General features: G+C 45.9%; 1 protein-coding gene across 1 annotated transcript in view; it reads right to left on the reverse strand.

Annotated features, from left to right (window-relative positions):
- Nucleotides 1-27459, reverse strand: part of ALG11 (ALG11 alpha-1,2-mannosyltransferase) — a 110408-nt gene that overhangs the window by 10172 nt on the left and 72777 nt on the right. Inside the window, exons 2-3 of the mRNA XM_063951953.1 lie at nucleotides 11784-12017; nucleotides 9174-10099 (exon numbers count right to left, since the gene is read on the reverse strand). Coding sequence (XP_063808023.1) covers nucleotides 9174-10099; nucleotides 11784-12017 — 1160 coding nt within the window. The remainder of the gene's footprint in view (nucleotides 1-9173; nucleotides 10100-11783; nucleotides 12018-27459) is intronic.

The raw sequence follows: 27459 nt of genomic DNA on the forward strand, positions 1-27459 counted from the left end.
GAGTGATAGTACCGGTGGTTCTGGCTAAGAGAGGCGGTGGGGACTATTCCACGCTGTTCCTAGTCCCGAAACCGAATGGGTCCTCTCGGCCTATTCTCAACCTCGTCTTTGAACAAATATGTGAAAGTTTCCAAATTCCGTATGGAAACCCTTCGCTCTATTGTTCTGGCTTTGGAGCCCAAGGACTATATGGTATCCCTGGACAAACAGTATGCTTACCTGCATATTCCTATTGCAGTGTCGCATCAGCAATATCTGCAGTTTGCTATTGGCAACCTACATTTTAAATTCCAGGCCTTACCTTTCGGTCTGACCACGGCTCCAAGAATTTTCGGCAAGGTCATGGCGGTCATGACGGCTCTACTCCGCCGTCAGGGTATCAGGATCTTGCCGTATCTGGTCGACTTGTGGATCCTGGCGAACTCTCCAGAGGTTCTCCTCTGTCATCTGGAACTGACAGTCTAATTCCTGCAAGCCCACGGGTGGCTCATCAACTGGAAGAAATCTTCCCTGGTCCCTGCTCAGAGCATGGTGCACCTGGGAGCACTATTGGACACCCATAACCAGCGGCTGTTCTTGTCTCCGGAAAAGATCCTGAAACTTCAGGACAAGACAAGATGCTTCCTCTCTCGCCCACGTGTGTTGATACACTCGGCGATGCAAGTACTAGGCCTCATGGTGTCGGCTTTCGACATGGTAGAGTACGTTCAATTTTATTCCCGCCCCCTGCAGAGGTTGATATTCTCCAAGTAGTATGGCCTGCCTCACCGGATCAAGACCCACATGATCTCCTTGACTCTGGAGGGCCGCTTGTCACTGTGCTGGTGGCTACAGGACCAGCAACTGAGCAGGGGTCGTCAATTCTGGATCTCCAACTGGGTCCTTCTGATGACAGATGCCAGTCTGCAGCGCGGTGTTGGAGCAACACTCTCTTCATGGTCGGTGGACCAGGGAGCAATCTCTCCTCCCGATAAACATTCTGGAATTGCGGGCAGTGTTCAATGCGTTGTCACTAGCCCTGCTTCTAGTACAGAACAGGCCTGTTCAAGTACAGTCCGACAACGCTACCACGGTGACGTACATAAATCATCAAGGCGGCACTCGAAGCCGCATGGAAATGAAGAAAGTATCAAAAATCCTTTGTTGGGCTGAACGTCATCTGCCAGCCATATCGGCAGTGTTCATTCCGGGAGTTCTCAACTGGGAAGCGGACCTCCTCAGTCATCAGGACGTACACGCCGGAGAGTGGAGCCTTCATCCGGAAGTCTTTCAACTCCTAGTGGACAAGTGGGGCCTACCAGATGTAGACCTGATTTGAGTCTCTACACAATCATAAGGTTCCGGTCTTCGGCGCAAGGACAAGGGATCATCAAGCAGCATTCGTGGACGCACTGGCAATTCCATGGAACTTGCGGCTGCCATACGTGTTCCCTCCGGTGTCACTTTTGCCCAGGGTGATAAGGAAGTTCAAGCAAGAAGGAGGAATACTACTTCTAATCGATCCAGCGTGGCCCAGATGGCATTGGTTCTCAGACCTGCAGGGTCTCTCGATAGAGCGTCCTCTGCTACTTCCGCAACGCCCAGACCTCCTCGTTCAGGGCCCTTGTGTCTACCAGGATTTGGCCCGGGTGGCTTTGACGGCATGGCTCTTGAAGCTTCTGTACTGAGGGCCAAAGGATTTTCTGAGGCGGTTATTCAAACTATGTTGAAGGCCCGTAAACCGGCTTCGGCTCGGATTTATTATAGGGTCTGGAATTCTTACATCGCCTGGTGTGCGACTAACCATTATGATGCATACAAGTTCAGTACTGCCAAGCTTTTGGTTTTCCTGCAACATGGCCTGGACTTAAGCCTTCGTCTGGCCTCCCTCAAAGTTCTTTTTTCTGCCTTGTCGATATGGTTTCAGAGAAAAATTGCGACTCTGCCTGATGTTCATACATTCACTCAGGGTGTTTTACGGATTCAACCTCCCTATGTCCCGCCTGTGGCTCCTTGAGATTTGAAAGGAATTGGGTGGTGACAGAAAATCAGGTGCGCTAATGTTCTATCAAGAAGAGTGTGTGCGTGCAGCACCCTCAATGCAGTGTATGATACTTATCTCAGGCACAGGTCTGAATTCGCAGTATTGTTAGATGGTTCAAAGAAATAAATATGCTTCTCATACACCAAACATCAATGGACATGTATCCACAATGTTAAGTGGAGAATTGGAGGCTTTACCAGATAGGTATTGGTTTCAAGTACATAGTTGATACACAGGTCTCGAATACTGTTTCCAACGGTTCCAATTTCATTCGTATATGTGGGAACAAGAAATCATACCCCACATAGCGTGATACCGTATGAACAATTTATTTAACAGACACTGGTTACATAAAACATGGATAAAATAAGGATTGGAGGCGTTTACCAGATTGCAAATCAAACGTGAGCATGTAGATCTTAAATGGAAGTACCGAGTTCCGGATACTGGACTTCGGCTCTCAAATCAGATTATAACTGTAGCGCTCTATCCAATCCCAATATCGATCCTCCTGTCACAGGCCAACGCGTATCGAGCAAATGCTCTTCGTCAGGGCAGTGTGACAGTGGAATTAAGGAACTGGACTAAATAGTATGGGAGTGAACTACGTCCGGGTTCAAGGGTCAACAAATAGTGTTTTATATCTTGGTGCTTAAATTACAGCTTACACAAAATAGAATATAAAATTCTTAATGCTTAACACTTAGTACTTATAAGTGAAGCAATCATTTTTATTCTATTACATGTAGAAGTACATCAGTGCCATTGCCATGTGGTGTCCCACAAGGTTCTATACTATCCCCCATGCTTTTTGCAGTATACATGCTCCCATTGGGTGAAATAATCAGGCGCCATGGCCTGGTCTACCACTGCTATGCAGATGATACACAACTGTACTTGTCCTTTGCTCCGGGCACTGATAACCCAATAGCAACCCTAAATGGCTGTCTAGCTGAGCTATAGGAGTGGATGAGCGCCATTTGGCTGCGACTGAACCCGGATAAAACAGAGGTCCTTATGATACGACGCAACATCAAAGGACAAGACTGCAGCATAGCCAACCAACTGGACTTACACTCGGGGATTCAGAATTACAGACCACTGATCGTGTGCGGAATCTTGGCGTTGTCCTGGATGGTGGCTTGACACTTAAACATCAGATATCAGCCTCAATCAAATCCTCATTCTTTCACCTGAGGAACATAGCCAGAATCAAGCACTTAATTCCCTCAGATGATCTGCCAAAAGTCATCCAAGCATTTGTATCATCTCGATTAGACTACTGTAATGCCCTCTACCTTGGTCTCCCAGCAAAAGAATTGCAACGCTTACAGCTGGTGCAAAACACAGCTGCCAGGCTGTTAACCAACCAGCCCCGTTCTAGCCACATAACACCCATTCTCTACTCCCTTCACTGGCTGCCTGCAAGATGGCGAATCATCTTCAAGATTGGCTTACTGAGTTTCAAAGCATTACATGACCAGGGCCCAAGGTACCTGAAGCAGCTTCTGACCCCATACTGCCCCACTCGATTACTGCGATCTGTAGATGAAGGACTTTTAGCAGTACCTAGAATCTCCCGTAATTCATCTGGGGGGTCGAGCTTTTAATCATGCGGCTCCGACTCTATGGAACTCACTTCCCTGCACAGTGCAAGAGGCCCCAACTATAGAATCCTTCAAAAGTAGACTCAAGACTTTCCTGTTTACTCAAGCATTTCCATAATGTCCCTTTTAGTATCTTCATGCTTCTGTATTTTATGAAAATGTACTTCATTATCTGTTTAGCGCCTTGAGTCCTATTGGAGAAAGAGCGCTATATAAATAAAATTATTATTATTATTATCAGTCCCGTACTGCGGGGTACCGCTGGAGTGCATCTTACTGGAAGTTACATTACTCCTGCCGGACGTGGAACGCACCTAGTGGGCCATGGAACGCAAATCGCCGGAAGTACGTCTACTTCCGCCCGCCGTGAAACACATGGAAATCGGCGCCAGTCAGTTGATTAAGTGCACGTGAACTTCTTACATAAGACGGTTACTTCAAATGGGGAGTTGTATAAAAATCATACATTTAATGCTTATGACTGAAACATTCTATTATACAGTATCTCTAGTCTAGAAGTGCAGGAACCATGTCCCACGGCATGCTGCTGGAACACATCCTACTGGAAGTCAACATTACTTCCACCGGCCGTGAAACGCACCCCGTGGGACGTGGAACGCACCCCGCCGGAACTGCGTCCACTTCCGCCTGCCTTGGACCGCATAGTTGTTAGTGCTGGTCATTTGATCGGGTACACATGGTTTTAAAACATGAGGCAATTACTTAAAAACAAGAAATTATAAAAAATTCATACATATGAAAACAAGTAAAACATTTTAAAACGGGAACTGAAAAAGTTTTAAGAGTTCATGGATTGTACGGCGGAAGTAATGTAAACTCCTGGTAGGATGCGTTCCAGCAGCATCCCGTGGGACGTGGTTCTTGCACTTCTAGACTAGACATATAATAGAATGTTTCAGTCATGAGCATTAAATGTATGATTTTTATACAACTCCCCATTTTAAGTAACCGTCCTATGTAAGAAGTTCACATGCGCTTAATAAACTGACTGGCGCCGATTTCCATGTGTTCCACGGCCGCCGGAAGTAATGTAACTTCCGGTAAGATGCAATCCAGTGGTACCCCGCAGTATGGGACTGATGTACTACTACTACATGTAATAGAATAAAAATTATTGCTTCAGTTATAAGTACTAAGTGTTAAGCATTAAGAATTTTATATTATATTTTGTGTAAGCAGTAATTTAAGCACCAAGATATAAAACACTATTTGTTGACCCTTGAACCCGGAAGTAGTTCACTCCCATACTATTTAGTCTAGTTCCTTAATCCCACTGTCACACTGCCCTGACGAAGAGCATTTGCTCGATACGCGTTGGCCTGTGACAAGAGGATCGATATTGGGATTGGATAGAGCGCTACAGTTGTAATCCGATTTGAGAGCGGAAGTCCAGTATCTGGAACTCGGTACTTCCATTTAAGATCTACATGCTAACGTTTGATTTGCAATCTGGTAATCGCCTCCAATCCTTATTTTATCCATGTTTTATGTAACCAGTGTCTGTTAAATAAATTGTTCATACGGGATCACACTATGTGGGGTATGATTTCTTGTTCCCACATATACGAATGAAATTGAAACCGTTGGAAACAGTATTCGAGACCAGTGTATTATCAACTACGTGCTTGAAACCAATACCTATCTGGTAAAGCCTCCAATTCTCCACTTAACATTGTGGATACACTTTAACTATCACACGTTTTCTGTTTTTCACCATATATGGAAAAAGTTGAAACAATATTATACTATGTGTATACTGTTCTTTTTATTTACATGTCCATTGATGTTTGGTGTATGAGAAGCATTTTTATTTCTTTGAACCATCTAACCATACTGCGAATTCAGACCTATGCCTGAGATAAGTATCATACACTGCATTGAGGGTGTTGCACGCACACACTTTTCTTGATAGAACCTTAGCGCACCTGATTTTCTGTCACCACCCCATTCCGTTCAGTTTGCTATTTGGTTAAAGGGTATAACCATGACAGAAAATTACTGCTGCTTAGTTAGCGCCAATAAGATACCTCTACACACCTATATTGTTGCTCCTTGGGATTTTTCGGTTGTTCTAGACGCTTTACAAGAGTCTCCGTTTGAACCTTGAGTCTGTGGACCTTAAGTGGTTTACTCTTAAGGTCCTGTTCTTGCTGGCTATTGCCTCTGCTAGACGGGTTTCAGACTTGGGTGTATTGTCCTGTCGGTCACCCTTTCTGAATTTTCACCGTGACCGGGCGGTTCTTAGAACTCGCCCTGGTTATCTGCCTATGGTGGTGTCATCTTTCCACCTTAACCAAGAGATTGTGGTTCCGGCCTTTACCGCTCCTGGTTTATCCCCCAAAGAGCGGTCTTTGGATGTGGTGCGGGCTCTCCGTATTTATGTGAAGAGAACAGCTTCTCTTAGGAGATCTGATTCCCTCTTTGTCCTTTTTGGTTTTCACAAACGTGGCTGGCCTGCGAATAAGCAGACCTTGGCCAGATGGATTAGAATGGTGATTGTACACGCTTATGTACAGGCTGGTCTTCCAGCTCCTGCTACCATCAAAGCCCATTCTACTCAGTCTGTTGGACCTTCTTGGGCGGCCCGACGTGGTGCGACCCTTGAACAATTGTGCAAGGCGGCTACGTGGTCCTCAGTGAACACGTTCATAAGGTTCTATGCCTTCGATACTTCCACCTCCCAGGATGCCTCCTTTGGACGCCAGGTTCTTGTGCCCGCTACAGTGCGTCCCCTCCCATGAGGAACTGCTTTAGGACATCCCCGATGTTATTCCCTGTGGAACCCCAGTGTACCCCGCTGCAGAAAAGGAGATTTATGGTAAGAACTTACCTTTGTTAAATCTCTTTCTGCGAGGTACACTGGGTTCCACAGGGCGCCCACCCTGACGCACTTAGCTTCTTTGGGTTTGTAGGGCATTAGCCGCTGACACCCTCTCCTGTCGCGAGAATGTGGTGTATGTGGCAACTAACGATTGTTGTCTCTTTTACCTGCTACTGCATTGGACTGGTTAACAAAACTGAGCTCCTGTGCACGGAGGCGGGGTTATAGAGGAGGCGGCGCTGTGCATCCTGGGAACAGTCAAAGCTTTTAGCCTGTTGGTGCCTCGGATCAAGATTCAACTCTACACCCCGATGTTATTCCCTGTGGAACCCAGTGTACATCGCAGAAAGAGATTTAACAAAGGTAAGTTCTTACCATAAATCTCCTTTTCTAATGGATAAGGATATGCAGGGTTATGGTGGTTAAATCATGTAACATCACAATATATCGTTGGCACTGAAAGCCTGCAGTTCTGCGCTTATATAAATAGCCCTTATAGCCACGTTGGAAATATATTACCATTATCTGCAGAATGAGGTATTGATGAAGAGCCAAAATAATAAGCTCAAACACTTGATGCCACTTGATGCCATTTACACTACACAGCCCCTTTCAGACTGACAATAGCCGGGTCGCACCCGGGAATGTGTACACGGGTGCTTCCCAGGTGCGACCCGGCTTGAGACCCCTTCAGACTTGCGGCCCGACCCGGCATATTGCCGGGTTGGTGATGTCACCGCTGACTCTACCGTAGGCGGTGCTTGGAAATAATAATCTCCAAGGACCGCCTCCTCCTATGCAGAGAATGGGTGCCGGGTGGCCTTGACCCGGCTTACCCGTTCATACTGCACCGCATCCCGGGTTCCGGATTCAACCCAGGTCGAGACCTGGGATGAAATTCCGGGACCCTCGACCCGGGATATTCTTTCAGTACCCTTTCACACTGAGCAAATTCCCGGGTTGATACGCGTTCATGTGCAATAACCCTGGAAATATCTGTCAGTGTGAAAGGGGTATCAGTCACATGAGTGGAGTGCATAGTATACAGGTCGTAAAAGGAGTAATGAGACAACACAAGTGTGCAGCCTCATAGGTCCAAATGTATTAAGCCTTACAAAGTGATAAAGTGGAGATGGATAAAGAGTGATTACGCACCAGCCAACCAGATCCTGTCATTTTTCAAACACAGCCTGTGACATGGCAGTAAGGAAGCTGATTGGCTGGTACTTTATCACTCTTTATCTGTCTCCACCCTATCACTTTTTAAGACTTAATACATTTGGGCCATAGTTCTGTAGTCACCATTACCTCATTGGTATTGTGTGTGCTCTCTGCTGGGACATGCAAGTAAAAAGGGGGATATTGGTGCACATTCTATGTAAGTGGTTCCCAGCCTTTCTCATGCGGTTACACACCTAGCTTGTAATTCATTACATGTGTTGTAAACAACAAAAGTTATAAATACTGTAATTCTGAAAAATGGGGAACTTTTCAGTTACAATATATTTCCACTATAGTTGACTATTCAATGGTTATGCCTTGAAATGGTTACTTTCTATATGTAAAAGTGCTCCATCATCTGTTCCACTACTAACACAGTACCAGGCCTGGTCACATTTATCCATGAGTTAGTATGACGCAACACGTGAGATCTTCACAAAGCCAAGCCTTATGGGGGAGAGTAATCAAACCTTGTAGAGACAGACAGGTGCAGCTGATCTCTATAGCAACCAAGCAGATTACATCTTTCATTTTCAAGAATGTACTAGATGGGGGGATGCGGTCAATTTACCTACATTCAAAATACCGATAACCATTGACCGACGGTCAAAATCCTGACATTGTCAAAATACCGACAAGGTCATAATACGGACATTTAAAATGTCAACTGGTCAAAAAGTTGACATGAGTTTTTCATGATTTTTTTCATTGAAACCGACTTGTTCATACTTCACCATCCTATTGGACCTGGAGGGGGAATATAATAGTGTGCCGAGCACAGCGAGGCACCGTGCCCGAAGCCGCGAGCCATGCGAGGGACGCGGTAGGTACACTTATACAGTGTTCATGTTGACCTATTTCGACATACACACCAAAAAAAAACAATGAAAAACTCGTCTACTTTTTGACCAGTCAACATTTTAAATGTCGGTATTTTGACAATGTCCGGATTTTGACCATCGGTCAATCGTTGTCGGAATTTTGACCGTCTGGATTTTGATTGTAGGTATTTCATACTGATCCCAGTAGACGGGTGATAACTAGAATCTGATTGGTTCCTATAGACACCTACACTTGTCTTCTTTAGGTTTGATATACCCTCCCCTTAATGAGGAAGTACTAGATGCCCAGGAGTTACATTGAAGTAGGGGGGCAGATCCAAATACTAACAAGGACTTAACTTGTTCCTGGGATTTTTAAGTCACATGAACCAGGTAGATGCAGGTGCCTAAGCTTGTAATGTAGTATCTACAGACTCCCTGCATATTACTTACCATCCTCCCATCACTCATCAGTAAAGGGACAGTCTGATAGTGTATCAAATCTAATGTATTCCAATTTGCTGCCTGACCTCATTGATAAACGCAGGCTTTGGTGGCTACTCTAAATTACCATTTAGCCTATGACAGCTGGAAAGCTCAAAGCTGCGCAACTATTTCAAACATAAAGTATACCAAAGTTAACTCCAAGAGATTCTTACCAATTCCAAAGTGCTCGTTCCACATAGTGTGTAACCCAATGGTGGCTTCACTGAGAAGTTTCTTCAGCTCTCCAAACGGAATATTTACTTTAAACTCGACAGGAACTCCTAATTCTGCACTGAGCTTCTTCAGGTCCGACACACGGAGTTCGTCTTGTCTGTTCCGGCACCCACCAATGAGGATGAGTTTCACATTTTCTCTCTCTTCTGGGGTCTTTTTTGCCAGCAGAGCACTAAAAGCGCGGATCTGCAGCCTGTGGTCCTTCTCTGGCCTGAACTGACCAATAGACACCACAGAATGTCCTTTTCTCTCATGCTCCTGGTTCAGACTGATGTCCAAGAACGTCTGCACATCGCAGGGTGGATAAACAATGTTGATGCAACTGCTACATTTCCACAAATCCATGATGTGGTTGAAAGTCCACGTGGAGTTGACCATGACCACATCACTACAAGATCCAACCCATCCATAAATCAATGCAAATAAATAGTAATAAATCAGTTTCAGCCTGCTCAGGACTGGGTTGTTGGAGATAAATGTAGAGTTATTGAAGCTAGCTCGATGGTCCTGAACCACAGACAGCATATCCGTGCTGATAGTTGGGTAGTGCACGTAGCATCCCACGCGGCAGCCCCCCAGGTATTTAAACAGAGGTAATGTAAATGCATAGCCCATGGAATCAATATAAATATCAGGCACACATTTTACCAGCGCTTCCCACCCTACAACAATGGAGCCCAAACTCTGTCCCAGCAGGGTGAAATAAGGATAGAATCCGTCTTCTACTAGGTTACGCTTTTCCAGGAAAACAAACTTAACAGGGTACAATAACCTGATGTTAAATCTGCCTACTGCCCCATTCAGGATCTCTTCTCCAGAGACGTCCTCGTCTCCAGTGTACACTACATATAGAGCATCTTTATACCTAGGAAACAAATATATAAAATCAATGTTAGAATTACCGGAACAAGCCACACATTGTTGCTGTACATTTTGACTGTGCAGATTCTAGTACACCAATCACAGATATGGGGGGAGGGGAGTTCTGGCTCTAACATAACATTGGTTATCTGAGCAGGATAACTTTGTTCTGCTCACAGCCATTGGAGGTTTTCCTAATTAGAATCACAATGTGCTAGGATTATAACTACCTTAAAGACTCAGTCCTAGGACACAAACATTGTTAGACACCTTTTACACCACCAGCATATAGCACAGGTTATTGCACATAAGTGCGCTTAACCCGTGTTGCTGGTTGGTGTAAAAGGGTCGAGTTGTAATAATCCGGGTCGAATGACCCGGTATTCCAACTCGGGTAGTTTGCAGGGTTGAACACGGGTTCAACCCGGCAAACTGTGCAGGTAAACAGGAGCCGGGTCGCATCGACCCGGCTTCCTGTTCACAGTGAATGGAAAGGCGGCACTTGGAGATCATGTGACCTCCAAGCACCGCATCTGCCGCGTCACCGGCAACGTCTCCAACCCGGTAAAATGCCAGGTTGGTGACTGCTGTGGGAAAGGAGGCTGAAGCGGGTTGCAGCCGGGTAGCATCCGTGTCAGGCTCGTGGATACGACCCGCGATATTTAGTGTAAAAGCGGTATTAGTTGGCCAGTACTTGCCAAACACTGCAAAGCAAATAAGTGGTGACTACTGCAAAATGAGGATGCATATCATACAATTCTGTAAAGACTTTTCATTCATATACTGGATTAGGGCAACAGTTTATTTTAGTTAGCCTTAGATATGAAATATAACTGCTCCCTAGACAAAATTGTATCAACTGCAGACCAAAGCAGTGTCACATTCAAGGGCAATGAGACAACTCTTTCTGAATTCATATAATCATAACACTGCAGGAGACAATGGGCCTGATTCATTGTTGTAAGTAAGCAAAAAAGCAAGCAACTGGGCAAAACAGGTGGGGCAGATGTAACGTGCAGAGATTCAGATTTGGGTGGGTTATATTTTTTCTGTGCAGGGTAAATACTGGCTGCTTTAGCATGTAGCCCACAAATACTAGACAGCTTTATTTTTACACCGCAATTTAGATTTCAGGTTGAACACACCCCACCCAAATCTGAAAAAAAAACAACACAGTCCTCAAGGCACCCCAACAGTCCAGGTTTTAGGGATATCCCTGCTTGTGCACAGATGGTATAATCAAACTGCCTGAGGTACTAATTAAGTCTCCTGTGCCTAAGCATGGATATCTTGAAAAGCCTAGACTATTGGAGTGCCTTTAGGGCCATGGGGCAGATGTATTAACCTGGAGAAGGCATAAGGAAGTGATAAACCACTGATAAGTGCAAGGTGATAAATGCACCATCCAATCAGCTCCTAACTGTTCATTTACATATTGGAGCTGGTTGGATGGTGCGTTTATCACCTTGCATTTATCACTTCCTTATGCCTTCTCCAGGTTAATACATCTGCCCCAATGCTTGGAAACTACTGTCTTAAGCCAAAAAGCAAATCTACAGTCAAGAAGATATAAAATAAGACTCTCTAATCCTTAAAGTATATTAGACTCTTGTAATTTACAAGGATTAGATGGAATCCATGAAATACATAAATGTACAAAATAAATATAATGCACACAAATTACATACCTGTTCTGCAGAGCTCGCAGCGCACACCACAGCACTCTCTCCCCGCCACCACCTGCGTTACAGTATGGGTGGAAAAACGCCACTACTCTTTGTGCCTTGCCATCTTTGCATAACTGCACGGATGACTTCTTCTTCTGCGCAATCCACAATCGAAGGCAGGAGAGAAGGACAGCCAACAGCAGGGTGGTGGTGACGCTGGCCACAAGTGCAGGAACAAACAGTGACGTCAGCAACCTGAACAGAAAAAAATTATTATTTACATTCTACCATCATTTACAAACTTAGGCATAAGGGACACACAGATGTGTATAATACGAGGAAATCTCTGAATGAGCACAAAAACAACCTGAGATTTATAATGGCAGAAAAGACTTATTGTCATAGAATGGATATGTTCTTTTTTTTTTTTTTAATAAACTTTTTATTAAAGAGATCACAATGCGATACAAAGAAGTATACATAACAATGATATACAGTCACATGACTAAAAGATTATGCAATAAAACTAAGTCATAACAATCAACTGAGTGATCCAGTTTTGTTTATGGAGAGAAGAAAGTGTCCTCACAAAGGACGGTGGGTCAAACCGTAAGAGGACTAAGTATGAAAAATAGATAGGAAAAGAGAAAGAAGAAAAAGAAGAATAGAGTGATACCCTTGCGGGGCGGAGGGCGGAGAGAGAAAGCTCGCGATCAATAGGGCAAGAAATATACATTATATATATATATATATATATATGAAATAAATAAAATAGGTAAATAAAAATAATTTTCTTTTTAATATACTATGTCTATCCCGTGGGATATATTATCCAAAGAATGGGGAAGAGGCATGTTGAGATGTCAACCAAGGGCTCCAAATCTTCTCAAAGGGTTTGGCAAAGTGTTTAATTATGCTCGTCATGTATTCCATCTTATAGTTAAACCAAATACGAGAAATAATACAGTGTAAAGAGGGGGGGAGGGCTTCTTCCAATCAGTTGCTATTTGACATGTTGTAGCATTTATAATATGTCGCGCTAGTATATTTTGATGTCTAGTTAAATTCGTAAACTGCAGTGGGAGAAGGAAATATTTAGGGTCATAGGGGACGGGAACCTCAAGAACACTGGAAATAAGAATTATAATCTCTTTCCAGAGTGTGGTGATTTTAGGGCATTGCCACCAAATATGCATAAAGGTACCTTCTTCAGAACATCACCTCCAGCATCTATCAGAGGTGTCGGGAAACATAGCTCGCAGCTTGGAGGGTACATAATACCACCTGTAAATCAATTTGTATACGTTTTCCTTAATATTGACACATATAGAGCAGCGTTGTACCATATCTCCGACCAATCTTCAGAGGTCAGGTCAGAACCTAAGTCCCTCCCCCACGCAATCTCGTAAGAGTCTCCTGTTGTAGATGCCTCCCCGACCAGTAGTGCGGAAAGATTGGAAATTAAGCCTTTGGTTGAGGAGCGTTTCCAACAAAGTGTCTCAAAGCTCGAGAGTGGCCTTTGAATAAGGAGATTTCCCATTTTAGAGTGGAAGTGTCTGATCTGTAGGTATTGATAAAAGTCTGCAGGGGGGAACCCAATCCGTTCCTGAATCTCGGAAAATTGTGGGAAACTAACAGCTGTAGTAATGTCATTGAGATATAGAATATTACCCCTCTTCCACCTAGGAAAAGCCGATCTAATCAAACCCGGAGGGAAATCAGGATTATGGAATAGAGGGATTAAAGGGGATGGGCTGGAAGCTAATTTATATTTCCTGTTTACATAGGCCCAAATGGATAAGGAGCGCATAACTATCGGGTGAGAGAGCACCGATCTGGGGCGACGTGTTTTAGGGAGCCATAGTAGGGAGGAGAGCGAAGAGAGGCCCAGATCATCTGCCTCGATATCAACCCAGACCTTTCTCGCTTCGGGATTGCACCATTGCACGCAGTGAGCAAGTTAAGCTGCCAAGTAATATTTTTTGAAGTCGGGGATACCTAAACCTCCACTGCGGGAAGGACGTTGCAATACACTCAGTTTTACCCTAGGTCGTTTACCAGGCCCAGACAAAGTGAGACATATGAAATTGCAAGGATTTAAATACATAGGGAGGAATATATATAGGGAGGGTTTGAAAAAAGGTATAGGAGCCGAGGGAGTACGCTCATTTTCACCGAATTCTCGCGGCCAATTCATGAGATACATTGGTTGGACCAAGAGTGAAGATCTAACTTGATTTGGTCCAATAAACGGGGAAAATTAGCCTGAAAAAGCTGGTGGTGGTTGCGAGTCAGGAAAACTCCTAAATATTTAATCTTTTGTTTATGCCATGCGAATGGAAATGTGGCTTCTAAAGTGTGTTTAATAGTAGCAGGGACATAAAAATCAAGTACCTCCGTTTTACTAGTATTAATTTTGTAACCGGAGTGTGTAGAGTAGGTGTTAATTTCGGAGAAAAGTGGTGCCATAGAATGGGCAGGGTCAGAAAGGGAGATTAGGACATCATCCGCGTATGCTATTTTATGTTCTTTGAGACCCGCCGTGACCCCCGTGATCGCCGCATTACAGCGGATCCTCGCAGCTAGAGGTTCCATTATTAAAGCAAATATTAGGGGTGAAAGCGGGCAACCCTGTCTGGTACCGTTAGCAATCCCGAAGGTAGAAGAGGAGGATTGGTTGACAGAGACCCTCGCTGAAGGGGAACGGTACAATGCTGAGATCCCCTCATAGAATCTTCCAGAAAAGCCAAATTTTTGTAGAACTTCAAAGGCAAAAGACCATGAGATTCAGGTCAAACGCCTTCTCGGCATCTAATGCCAGTATAACTGCAGGCGATTTCTGTTTATTGATAGAATGAATTAGATCAATAGTTCTTCTAGTATTGTCAGGCGCTTGGCGCCCTGGTATAAAACCCACCTGATCTGGGTGAATCAGGTGTGGAAGAAGAGGAGCCAATCGAGAAGCCAAAACCTTGGCGTATATCTTTAGGTCGACATTTAGCAAGGAAATAGGCCTGTAGTTTTTACATAATGTAGGGTCTCTGTCAGGTTTCGGGATTACCACGATATCAGCATGGGTTGTAGCTGGAGCAAACGATGTCCCTTCTAGAACATTTTTAAAGAGGAAAGTAAGATGTGGGGCCAGGTCTGCGGCGAATAGTTTGTAATATTGGGCTGTGAACCCGTCAGGGCCCGGGGCTGCTGAGGACCTCATGGACTTAATAGCTGCAATAGTTTCATCCACCGAGATAGCTTTATTTAAATCTAAGAGCTGGTCATCTGTAATACAGGGTAGAGGAACCGTCGAGAGGTATGAACGCACACCCTCAGACCCAGTGGGGGAGGGAGATCCCGAAAGGTTATAAAGTGATTCATAATAGTCTTTAAATTCGTCCACCATTACCTTAGGATCATAAGTAAGGGACCCCAATTTGTTAGAGTATAATTTATCAATTGAACCTAATGCTCGTTTTCGTCTCAGTTTGTTCGCCAGAACAGCATCAATCTTGTCAGCTTTGTCATAAAAACGTTGGTGCAATTTTTGTAAAATAATTGCTGCGCGGTGGGAGAGAAGATCATTTAATTGACCCTTAAGATTATCTATGCGTTGGAGTAAAGCGGTACATGGGGATTGTTTATGCTGGGAAGTCAAAGTGGCAATTTGAGATTCAAGCAACGCTATTTCCTGTGCAGTTTTCCTCCGAATGGCAGAGGACTTGGCCATCAATTGGCCCCTAAGTGTGGCCTTATGTGCCTCCCAGATTATTCCAGGGGAGATGTCGTGAGAGGCGTTTTCTACAAAGTAATGCTGAATGGCTACCCTTATTTCAGCTTGGGTGGATGGGTGCTATAGAATAGAATCGTTCAGGCGCCATTTTCGATCTCCCCTGGGGGCATCGTATATGTCTAATAAAATATATGTTCCTGAGTGATCGGTCCACGTGAATGGGACAATCCCGGCATCTGCGTCAGGGACATTAAAGATTGGGATTTGTGTATCATATCGATACGGGAGTAAAGCTGGTGTGGAGCAGAGAAATGAGTGTAGTCTTTTGCTAGGGCATATTTTAGGCGCCAGGAGTCACAGAAGTTATACTGTTGGAGGGAGGAGAGAAGGGTACGAGAGGCCTTAATTAAGGGAGCAGCTGTCTTACAGGGAGCGGGGGTAGATCTATCAACATGAGGGTCAAGTACAGCATTAAAGTCTCCCCCTAAAATTATATGTCCTTGAGCGATCCTACCAACATGTCGAAACAATGATTGGAAGAACTGAGATTGGTCTTGATTAGGGGCATAAACTGAAATTAAGGTCAAGATTACAGAGCGCAGAGTGCCAACAACCATTATATAGCGCCCTTCTGGGTCGGTCACTGTTTTAATGTGTACAAAAGGAATTTTACAATGTATTAGAACAGCGACACCCTGTTTTTTACAGTTAGCGGATGCAAAAAAGGATTGAGTGAATTGTTTACCCTGAAGTTTCGAGTGAAGGCCCGTAAAGTGAGTCTCTTGAAGAAACACAATATCGTCCCTCTCCCTTCTGCAAGCGCTCAGCAAAATGGTGCGTTTTTTGGGCGAGTTGAGTCCATTTACGTTGACAGATAACAACTTAAGGGCCATGGGATAACTTTAATCGGGTCGCTATGCAGAAAACACAATAAGAAAAAACCCTGAATGAAAACCAAACCTCTCGGGGACCATTCTGCAGGAACAGGTGTAAAGAGAAAGGGAGAGAAGAATAACAAAGAAAAGAAACAAGAGAAAGACGAAAGAAGCAAAGGCGCCAACAAAGGCAAAAACCCTGTAAAGAAAGGTCCGTTTGTGGGACCGTAACTAAAATCTGAATATGAATAACAAGAATCATCAAAAGAGGGTGCATGGGGGTCGTGGAAGAAATATATAACATGGCATTGTAAACCTGATCCTTAAGAATCCAACATGTGTCGGAACATCAAAACCAAGCCCTGCAATGGGGCCTTACACCTGTAACAATCCGGTGACTGGGGGGAGGGGGAGGGAGAGGGAATGAGGGAAGGGAGAAGGAGTAAAGGAGGGGAGGGAAGGGAGAAGGAGTAAAGGAGGGGAGGGAGAGGGGGAGGTAAGGGGAGACAAAAATAACAGCAGCAACATGTCCCAGCCGTAACACTTTTCCGGGGGACACTAATAATAAAGTTAAGAACATAATAACATATAAAGCTTAACGTCCAACATTAATACTGAAAAAGGATATCATGAGTTGGGTCCAAATAAAGGTGAGGACAAGCCTGTCCACTGTATAAAGAAATCATCGGACATATCAAGTAACCTTATATGAAGAGGGACATAGGTCAGAAGGTAACCTCAGGTTTTAGGTAGAAGCACAGTCTGAGTTCTGGGTATGAGTCACTCTCGACCATTCAGGGAGCGGTGGTCTGGAACGTTGAGGTTTCGGAGAAACAGCGGCAGAGGAGGGAACAGTGGTCGCTTCAGGGAGGATATCCAGTTTAGATAGCAGCTCCTGTCCTTGCGATAAAGTTTTAACAGCATGAACTGAGTTCTTGGCAAAGACTTGCAATATAAAAGGGAATCCCCAACGGTATCTTATTTGGTGGTGACGAAGGAGTTTCGTAACCGGTTGAAGATCCCGGCGTTTCTTGAGTGTCGACGAGGCTAGATCTTTAAAGATTTGCAATTGCATCTCCCGGAAAGATATGTCCTGGACGTCCCGAGTTGCAGATAGGATTCTTTCTTTCGATCTATAGTAATGAAGGCAGACTATTATGTATCTAGGTGGTTGAGAAGCAGAAGGCTTAGAGCGCAGGGCTCTGTGTGCCCTATCACAGAGACAGTCCTCGTCTGTAAGGTCCGGCACTAAAGATTGAAAATGGTCTTGTAAAAAGGCCGGCAATGCGGAACTCTGAATCGTCTCCATCACGTTGCGTATTCTGAGATTATTACGGGGAGAACGATTCTCTTGGTCCTCTTGCCGTTCCTTCAACAGTTCAACTTCCTCATGGAGCCTCGTGAGTTCCGTATCAAACCACTGTTGCAACCGGCATAGATCATCCGTCTTTGTTTCCAAAGAGTCCGTCCTGTCGCCAAGAGACGTAATTTCTAGTCTGAATTCTGAGATTGCCTTAGAAAGTTCTTGTTTAAAGGCTGTTTGAACACCTTCAAGGAGCCCCGTCATAACTGCTTGAATCTGTGGGTCGATATCTGTGCCCGAAGACAGAGGGGAGGAAGGAGATGCAGGGGACGACATTTGGTTCTGAGCGCCTTTAGATTTATTCCCGAAAAAGTTTGCCGAAGCCTGTTGAGATTTCTTATTTTTCTGGGCCATAATTCCAGTGAAAAAAAGAAAAGGACAGGCAAGTTGCAGGGATAAGGGAAGGAAATGGGAGTCCCAGTCGGAGACACAGGGTAGAGTATCAGTAGGACAGGTCAGCCATATGAAGATTTTCAAGTACGCCTCATAGCCACTTCAGAGCATCGATTGAACAATAAAAAGCACAGGTGTAGTTCCTTAGGGAATAAGTGGACAGATGGGGGTACCGATCACGGTCCAGCCAGTGACCAGGCACCTCTTCCCAAGAGGACAGCAGGAGTTTCTGGTGCTGATAGACACGGTGGCTTTGTATTTTTCTTGGTTATTATTATTATTTATTTAATTTATTTTTTAATTAGTAATTCTTATTATTTTTATTTATTTATTTATTGTGGTGTTGTCCACAATATGCTACTGAGTTTGGGCCTGCAGGGGCAGTATGGCTCACTGTAGTACTGAAACAATGGCCCTCATTCCGAGTTGTTCGCTCGGTAAAAATCTTCGCATCGCAGCGATTTTCCGCTTAATGCGCATGCGCAATGTCCGCACTGCGACTGCGCCAAGTAAATTTGCTATGCACATTGTAATTTTACTCACGGCTTTTTCATCGTTCTGGCGATCGTAATGTGATTGACAGGAAATGGGTGTTACTGGGCGGAAACAGGCCGTTTTATGGGCGTGTGGGAAAAAACGCTACCGTTTCCGGAAAAAACGCAGGAGTGGCCAGAGAAACGGAGGAGTGTCTGGGCGAACGCTGGGTGTGTTTGTGACGTCAAACCAGGAACGACAAGCACTGAACTGATCGCAGATGCCGAGTAAGTCTGAAGCTACTCAGAAACTGCTACGAGGTGTGTAATCGCAATATTGCGAATACATCGTTCGCAATTTTAAGATGCTAAGATTCACTCCCAGTAGGCGGCGGCTTAGCGTGAGCAACTCTGCTAAAATCGCCTTGCGAGCGAACAACTCGGAATGACCTCCAATGAGAGGTGCTGTAGGAGCTGCAGGTAACTAGTAAAAGGTAACAGGGGGATCCAGACAGTAGCAGCCCATACAGTGAGAGCAGCGCCACCAGCACTCGCACCCAGCAGCTGCTCCAGGGCTGAGAGAGAACAGCAGGACCAGGGAAGAGCAGCAGTAGCTCAGTGCGTCAATGGTGGCAGCGGGTTAACCTTCTTTTGGCTTCTGTCAGCGGGGCCAGAGAGCCGCGCCCGCCCGCCCCGCACAAGAGGCAGAAAGGTCCGGCGGAAGGGAGGCAGACGGCGGGCACAAGCGGCTGACGGCTCCGGAGCGCCGAAGCTCCGATCGCGGCGGTCACAGCCCGTCTCGCAAGGTACGGTGCGGGAGGGAGTCAGGCAGCAGGGCACGGCGCCGCTCTGGGCGGGTCAAGGCCGGGGCGCCCGCACGATCTCACAGGCGGCACCGCTGATGTTACGGGGGCAGAGCACGGACCGACGCCAGGACCCCCACGGCCGCCGCTTCGGATACAGGTGCTGTGGCTCCCGGTGGTGAAGGTGCTCCGCGCCGCCGGAGCTCCGATCCTGGGTGTAACTCCAGCCCCTGGCTTCACTGAGGGGGAAGGCCGCAACCCGCAAGGACGTTAAAAAGCGTCCCCCGGCTCCGCAGCGTCCCCCACACGACCCTGAAGGATGACCTGCGAACCTCAGAGGGTATTTGGTGTTTGAGGGAGCCCCAAGAGAACGCGTGGTGCCCAGTAATAATCAGGGTATACGGGAGCTCAGTAAGAAAGCTGCTGTTCGGCTTGCATGCTAGGCCACGGCCCCAGAATGGATAGGTTATTAAAAACGCATTTGACTGTTTCTCATCATTATTATTCTTCACCTCCAGGTTATGCATGTGTAAGCAGTTCTGGAGTGGGAGATGGTGGCAACTTGTAGCCAATCAGCATATCAGAATGCTCACAGCAACACATGGTATTTCATGAAATGAGTGTACCGACCTAGATGGAGGCACTGACCTATCCTCTCGTGTGACTGTCACCACGTGTGGAGGGGAACAGAGGCAGCCACAGAGTGGAAGGAGTGCAGTCTTCCAACAGCACAATGTAGTGCTGTCACACTCTGGTCAAACTACAGCAAGACAACCAGTGTTAAATGCACCTCTATATAGCGCAAAGTCCACACATCCAGCTCATTAGTCTGAGAGCATGTGAGAGGGCTAGTGTTATTCATCTCTGGGTACGATCATTAATTTACAACCATATTTATTGCTTTCACCTCATAATGATCACAAGACTGTACCGTGTAGCAGAGCAGAGCATGTGACATGTGTGTCACCATGCTGATCTCTCTGAGGAGATCTCAGCTGCTGCACATGGTAACAGGTAACTGCAGGAAATCTGGTGTCAGTGGTAAATGTAATGTTTATTTGGGACATAGGGGCAGATGTACTAACCTGGAGAAGTGATAAAGCAGTGATAAGCGCAAGGTGATAACGCACCAGCCAATCATTACAGATTTGAAAAAGGACCGTTAGGAGCTGATTGGCTGGTGCGTTATCACCTTCCACTTATCACTGCTTTATCACTTCTTTATCCCTTCTCCAGGCTTCATACATCTGCCCCATAGTTACATAAAAGATCAGCTTTTCTATCAAATGGTGGGAAACATTATTATAGGAGGGAAATGCCGGTATCTCGACACTGGACCGGTGGAAGTATTTTACCCTTCTCCCCTCTGCTACCACTCTGGGGGTGTCGGCTAGGTCTAACCCCAACACTGCGTAGGGAGGCCCATGCACCTTTATATTATGGTTGAGCAGCTGCTCATAAACCTCTAATCACATAAAAGAATGCAGCTCAGCGCTTACTATGGTGTAAAGAGCGCAGCAAACGGAGAGTGGAGCAATGGGCCTAGTTCAGACCTGATCAGGACTGAAATGCGCATGCGCTACAGTGTGCCGGCGCATGCCAGACAGCCGGCGGCTGTCTCAGCCCTGCGTTCTCCTCTGCCTGACTGACAGGCAGAGGCGGTCGCTGGGCGGGCCGGCGGCGTTAGGCCGCCGTTTAGGGGCGCGCGGTCCGGACAACGCAGGCGTTCCCAGACCATTGGGGGGCCGCGGTGGCTGTGTGACGTCACACGCAGCTGATGCGACCCTCACAGCGACAGGTAACTCCCAGCCAGTGCGCAGGGTCTGCGCAGGTGGGGAGCTACTCTTCAAGTACAAAAGCATCGCCGCCATGCAATGCTTTTGTACCTGTGCGGAGGGGGTAGAGCCTGACATGCGGGGAGAACTAGCCCTGTGCTGGCCATCCCCCTGCATGTCAGCGAAGCTGATTATAGAGCTAAATTTAGCACATCTACGATCAGGTCAAATTAGGCCCAATGGCGGTGAGTGTTATGGAGTGATGAATAACCATTTACACTTTTCAGATCACACTGACGTGCTTCAGTATGGTGATTGCCAGGAGAATGGCTGATGCCAGAGTGCCTACAGTACCTAAAGTAAAGCATGGATGTTGCTGCGTTATGCTGTGGAGCTGTCGCAGCTGGTTTGGCATGGGTCTACTAGTAAGGGTAAAGAGAGGAAAAAGATCCTGCACCGGGATATTATTTATACTCAATCTCACAAAAAACCCAGCATTTGTTGGTTATCTATCCAAAAGGAGCCTGGGATGTAAGTCAGTGTTGGAGGTGCTCCCAGGAATAGAATACAGTGTACTCAGAGAATACAACTAAATTAGCAGTGGCTAATCAAGAAAGTAATTCCTTTTAGGGGCACTCTTAGAAATGATCTGTTAAATCTATTGATTGTGACGTTAAACCTTATGCTTTATTTTACATTTATTAAAATAACAGGGTGTCAGACTTATGGGCCCTACACACTGGCAGATAATACTGCACGATATGACCGTTCTCGTTCCTTAATGAACGAGAACTCGTTCATATCGTGCAGTGTGTAGGCACCAATGATTAATGATGCGCGGCCCCGCGCTCGTTAATCGTTGGTACCCCGTCGGTTATGCATGCAGGCCAATATGGATGAGATTATCCATATTAGCATGCATCGCTATGGAGCCGGGTGACGGGGGGGAGTGAAGAAATGCTCGGCGTGTGTAGGGCCCATTAGAGAGAGTAGGTCTGATGGTGAAAATATTGAAGTCCTTCAGACACTTATATAATGGTATCCTTAACTGAGGGACAACAGAGAGAGTAGAAACTTAAAGATACTAATGTCTGAATTTATCCACAATAATTACTGATGTATATACCTTCAGGGGGTGTGCACTGACAGGAGGCAATCAATTTGCCAGCTATCGAGATCCCGGTGGACAGGATACAGACACCGGAATCCTGACAGCCGAAAATGCTGACAGCCGGAATACCAGCTCACAGGGGCTATTCCCACTCATATGTATCCACAACATCCATAGAGTGGGAAAAGATCCTGTGGCGAGCACAGAGAGCCCGCTAGGGGACTCGGCGCTCGCCCCGCTGCCGGCATTCTGGCGGGCGGGATGCCGCTGTCAGGATATTGACAGCCGGCATGCCGTCCGCCAGTCATCCATACAGAACCCCTACAGACCATTGTACTAAAGTGTGAGAATCTGTACCAAAAATATATTTTTGCGATTGTAACATATAGCATATAACTGCCACACACATCACATCAGCCAGAATTAAAAGCATCATACCTGGATTGTACATTTATGCGGATTCATGTAATTCTTCATTCCATAGTGCTGCTACATAGACAATTCAGCATCTCATTATTTAGGCACACTTTTATGACCGATTATTATTTATAGCAAAAAGGGGGCAGATGTATTAACCTGAAGAAGGCATAAGGAAGTGATAAACCAGTGATAAGTGCAAGGTGATAAACGCACCAGCCAATCAGCTCCAATATGTAAATTAACAGTTAAGAGCTGATTGGCTGGTGCATTTATCACCTTGCACTTATCACTGGTTTCTCATACGTCCTAGAGGATGCTGGGGACACTTCAAGAACCATGGGGTATAGACGGGATCCGCAGGAGACATGGGCACTTTAAGACTGAATGGGTGTGAACTGGCTCCTCCCTCTATGCCCCTCCTCCAGACTCGTTAGATTCTGTGCCCAGGCAGACTGGATGCACACTGAGGAGCTCTACTGAGTTTCTCTGAAAAGACTTTATGTTAGGTTTTTTATTTTCAGGGAGGACTACTGGCAATAGTCTCCCTGCATCGTGGGACTTAGGGGAGAGTAGTCAGACCTACTTCTGATGAGTTTAAAGGCTCTGCTTCTTGGCTACAGAACACCATTAGCTCCTGAGGGTTTGGAACACTAGGTACGCCTAGGGGTTCACTCCCAGAGCCCGCCGTCACCCCCCTTACAGAGCGAGAAGTCAGAAGACAGGCGAGTAGAAGAAGATCTGAAGACTTCAGTGATGGCTTTGAGGTACCGCACAGCGATCGCGCTGCACGCCATGCTCCCACTCACACAGCGGCACTGCAGGGCGTGGGGGGACGCCCTGGGCAGCATTATAAACCTCTTATTAAGCTGGCAGGAGGTGATTGAGGTGCCTGGGCACTAAATTCGGACCCCCGCGGGCATTTATTTAAAAAAGAGCGGGCTGAAGCGCGCCATGTAGGGGGGCGGGGCTTAGCCCTCACAGCAGCGCCATTTTCTCTCACAGAAGCTGCAGAGACGCTGGTCCTTTCCTCCTACCACTGTACAAGTAACAGGGTGAAAACGGGGGGGGGGGGGGCACAGTAATTTGGTGCAGTTATAAGTTGTTTTAAAAGCGCTACAAGTCTGGGGCTTAATATTACGTTTTCAGAACCGGGATTGAGCTCTGGGTTGTGAGCTGGCAAACTCCCTCTGTGTTTCTCTGACAGGATTTACTGTGGGTCTGTCCCGTATTATTTACCCTGTGTGTCTGTGGGTGTCGGTACACGTGTGTCGGCATGTCTGAGGCTGAATGCTCTTCCCAGGAGGAGACTGTGTTAGGGGCAGAAACAGCTGTGGGACTGACCCTGTCGGCACCGCAGACCCCTGATTGGGTAATTGTGTTGAATGCCTTAAATGCTAACGTGGCTCTTATTATTAAGTCTGACTCTCAGAACTAGGCATGGAAGAAGTCTGTGGAGGATGTGTTATGAAAATGATTTACAGAAGACTCTTGTGTGGGTGCACTCTTATTTTGATTTGTTAGTATGAAAATATTAAAACATAACTTTTATTATCTCATTATTTTAAGAAAAAATCCACACTTATATAATCCACCACAATTAATTCAACAAAAATATATTAGTTACTAATATATTTTTGTTGAATTAATTGTGGTGGATTATATAAGTGTGGATTTTTTCTTAAAATAATGACATAATAAAAGTTATGTTTTAATATTTTCATACTAACAAATCAAAATAAGAGTGCACCCACACAAGAGTCTTCTGTAAATCATTTTCTTCCTAGTTTGTCTCTGACTCTGGGTGCACCACCAGACCTATTCATCAAAATACGAATTATTCGTGCATATCATACGTTATTCTGGTACTCTATTATCATTATTACTATTTCTTTCGAACCTTCAGAACTGGTGCGGAATCATGTCTACTATGGGAGGATGTGTTATCACAGGTCCAAACCCCCTCGGGGTCACATAAACGTTTGTTCGCTCAGTTGGCGGACACAGATACTGACATGGGACACTGACTCCAGTGTCGACTATAATGAGACCAGATTAGACCCAAAATTGGCTAAGAACATTCAGTACATGATTGTGGCAATAAAAGAAGTGTTACATATCACTGAGGACCCTGCGGTTCCCGATACTAGGGTCTGTATGTATAAGGGAAAGAAACCTGAGGTAACGTTTCCGCCCTCTCATGAACTGAATACGTTCTTTGAAAAAATGTGGGAAAATCCTGATAAAAAGTTTCAGATTCCCAAAAGGATTCAGGTGACGTATCCGTTGCCCTCTGGGGATAGGGATAAATGGGAGTCATCCCCCATTGTGGACAAGGCCCTGTCAAGGTTATCAAAAAAGGTGGCGTTGCCGTCTCCGGACACGGCAGCCCTTAAGGAGACGGCAGATCGTAGACAGGAGAATTCGTTAAAACCCATTTATGTAACCACAGGTACTCTGCTCAGGCCAACCATTGCATCTGCATGGGTGAGTAATGCTATCGAAAGTGGGCAGATAACCTGTCAACTGATATAGACAACCTAGATAGGGATAGTATCCTTTTAACGCTGGGTTATATCAGGGATGCCACAGCATACCTGAAGGAAGCGGCGAGAGATATTGGCATGTTGGGATCGAAAGCCAATGCTATGGCTATTTCAGCTAGAAGGGCATTGTGGATTCATCAATGGAATGCTGACTCAAAGAAAACTATGGAGTCTCTCCCATATAAAGGTAGCGTCTTGTTTGGCGAAGGTCTCGCTGATCTGGTATCTACGGCTACCGTGGGTAAGTCGTCATTTTTGCCTTATGTTCCTCCACAACAAAAGAAACCTCACGAGTTTCAGATGCAGTCCTTTTGGCCAAATAAATACAAAAAGGGCCGAAATTATTCCTTCCTTGCTAATAGAGTAAGAGGTAAAGGTAAAAGATCCTCTGCCGTGGCAGGGTCCCAGGAGAAGTCCTCCCCGGCTTCTGCCAAATCCACTGCATGACGCTGGGGCTCCTCTGCGGGAGTCCGCACGGGTGGGGGCACGTCTCCAACTCTTCAGTCAATTCTGGGTTTGTTCAGGCCTGGACCCATGGGTGTTAGAAATAGTGTCCCAAAGGTACAAATTAGAGTTTCAAGACGTTCCCCCTCGACGATTTTTCAAATTGGCCTTACCAGCTTCTCCTCCGGACAGGGAGGTGGTATGCGACGCAATACAAAAGCTGTGTCAAAATCAAGTGATTATCAAGGTGCCCCCGTCACAACAGGGAGAGGGCTTTTATTCGAGCCTGTTTGTGGTCCCGAAGCCGGACGGCTCGGTCAGACCAATTCTGAACCTAAAATCCCTCAATTTCTTTCTAAAAAAGTTCAAATTCAAGATGGAGTCTCTCCGAGCAGTGATCTCCAGTCTGGAAGAAGGGGATTTTATGGTGTCGGTCGACATAAAGGATGCCTACTTACATATCCCCATATATCCTCCGCATCAGGCTTACCGGAAGTTTGCCTTTCAGAATTGTCATTACCAGTTTCAGACGCTGCCGTTTGGTGAAAAACCTCGGAGCCGTGGATAGACCAAAGTAATGGCGGAAATGATGCTTCTCCTGCGCAAGCAAGGAGTCACAATTATCCAGTACTTGGACGATCTCCTGATAAAGGCGAGATCCAGGGACCGATTGCTGCAGAGCTTCACGATGTCATTGTCAGTTCTACAACAACACGGTTGGCTCCTGAACTTGCCAAAGTCACAGTTGTATCCGACAAAACGACTGTCGTTTTTGGTAATGATTCTGGACACGGAATTACAGAGAGTTTTCCTTCCAGAAGAGAAGGCTCTGGAAATTCAGGGTCTGGTCAAACAAATTCTAAAACCAGCGAGAGAGTCAATCCATCAATGCACTCGTTTGCTGGGGAAGATGGTTAAGGCCTACGAGGCCATTCCATTTGGCAGGTTCCTTGCCAGAGTGTTTCAGTGGGATCTGTTGGACAAAGTGACATCTGCACATGCACCGGAAAATAATCCTGTCCTCCAAGACCAGAATCTCGCTCCTGTGGTGGCTGCACAGCTCTCACCTTCTAGAGGGACGCAGGTTCGGGATCCAGGTTTGGATCCTACTGACCACGGATGCGAGTCTCCGAGGCTGGGGAGCGGTCACACAAGGGAAAACTTTCCAGGGAAGATGGTCAAGCCAGGAAGTTTCTCTACACATAAACGTGTTGGAGTGAAGGACCATTTACAACGGCCTTCTTCAAGCGGAACATCATCTTCGCAACCTGCCTGTCCTGATACAGTTGGACAATATAACAGCGGTAGCGCACATAAACCGCCAGGGCAGAACAAAGAGCAGAGCGGCAATGGCAGAGGCCACAAAAGTTCTCCGCTGGGCGGAAAGACATACAAGCGCTCTGTCGGCAATATTCATTCCAGGAGTGGACAACTGGGAAGCAGACTTCCTCAGCAGACATGATCTCCATCGGGAGAGTGGGGTCTTCATCAAGAGGTCTTCGCAGAAGTGACAAGTATTTGGGGAATTCCTCAAATAGACATGATGGCGTCTCGCCTCAACAAGAAACTTCAGAGATATTGTTCCATTTTGAGAGACCCTCAAGCAATAGCAGTGGACGCCCTAGTGACACTGGGTGTTTCAGTCGGTGTACGTGTTCCCTCCGCTTCCACTCATTCCAAAGGTGCTGAAGGTCATAAGAAGGACAAAGGTTCAGGCGATCCTCATTGTTCCGGACTGGCCAAGAAGGGCTTGGTATCCAGATCTTCAGG

This window comes from Pseudophryne corroboree, chromosome 2 (genome assembly GCF_028390025.1).
Source record: "Pseudophryne corroboree isolate aPseCor3 chromosome 2, aPseCor3.hap2, whole genome shotgun sequence".
Taxonomy (NCBI): Eukaryota; Metazoa; Chordata; class Amphibia; order Anura; family Myobatrachidae; genus Pseudophryne; species Pseudophryne corroboree.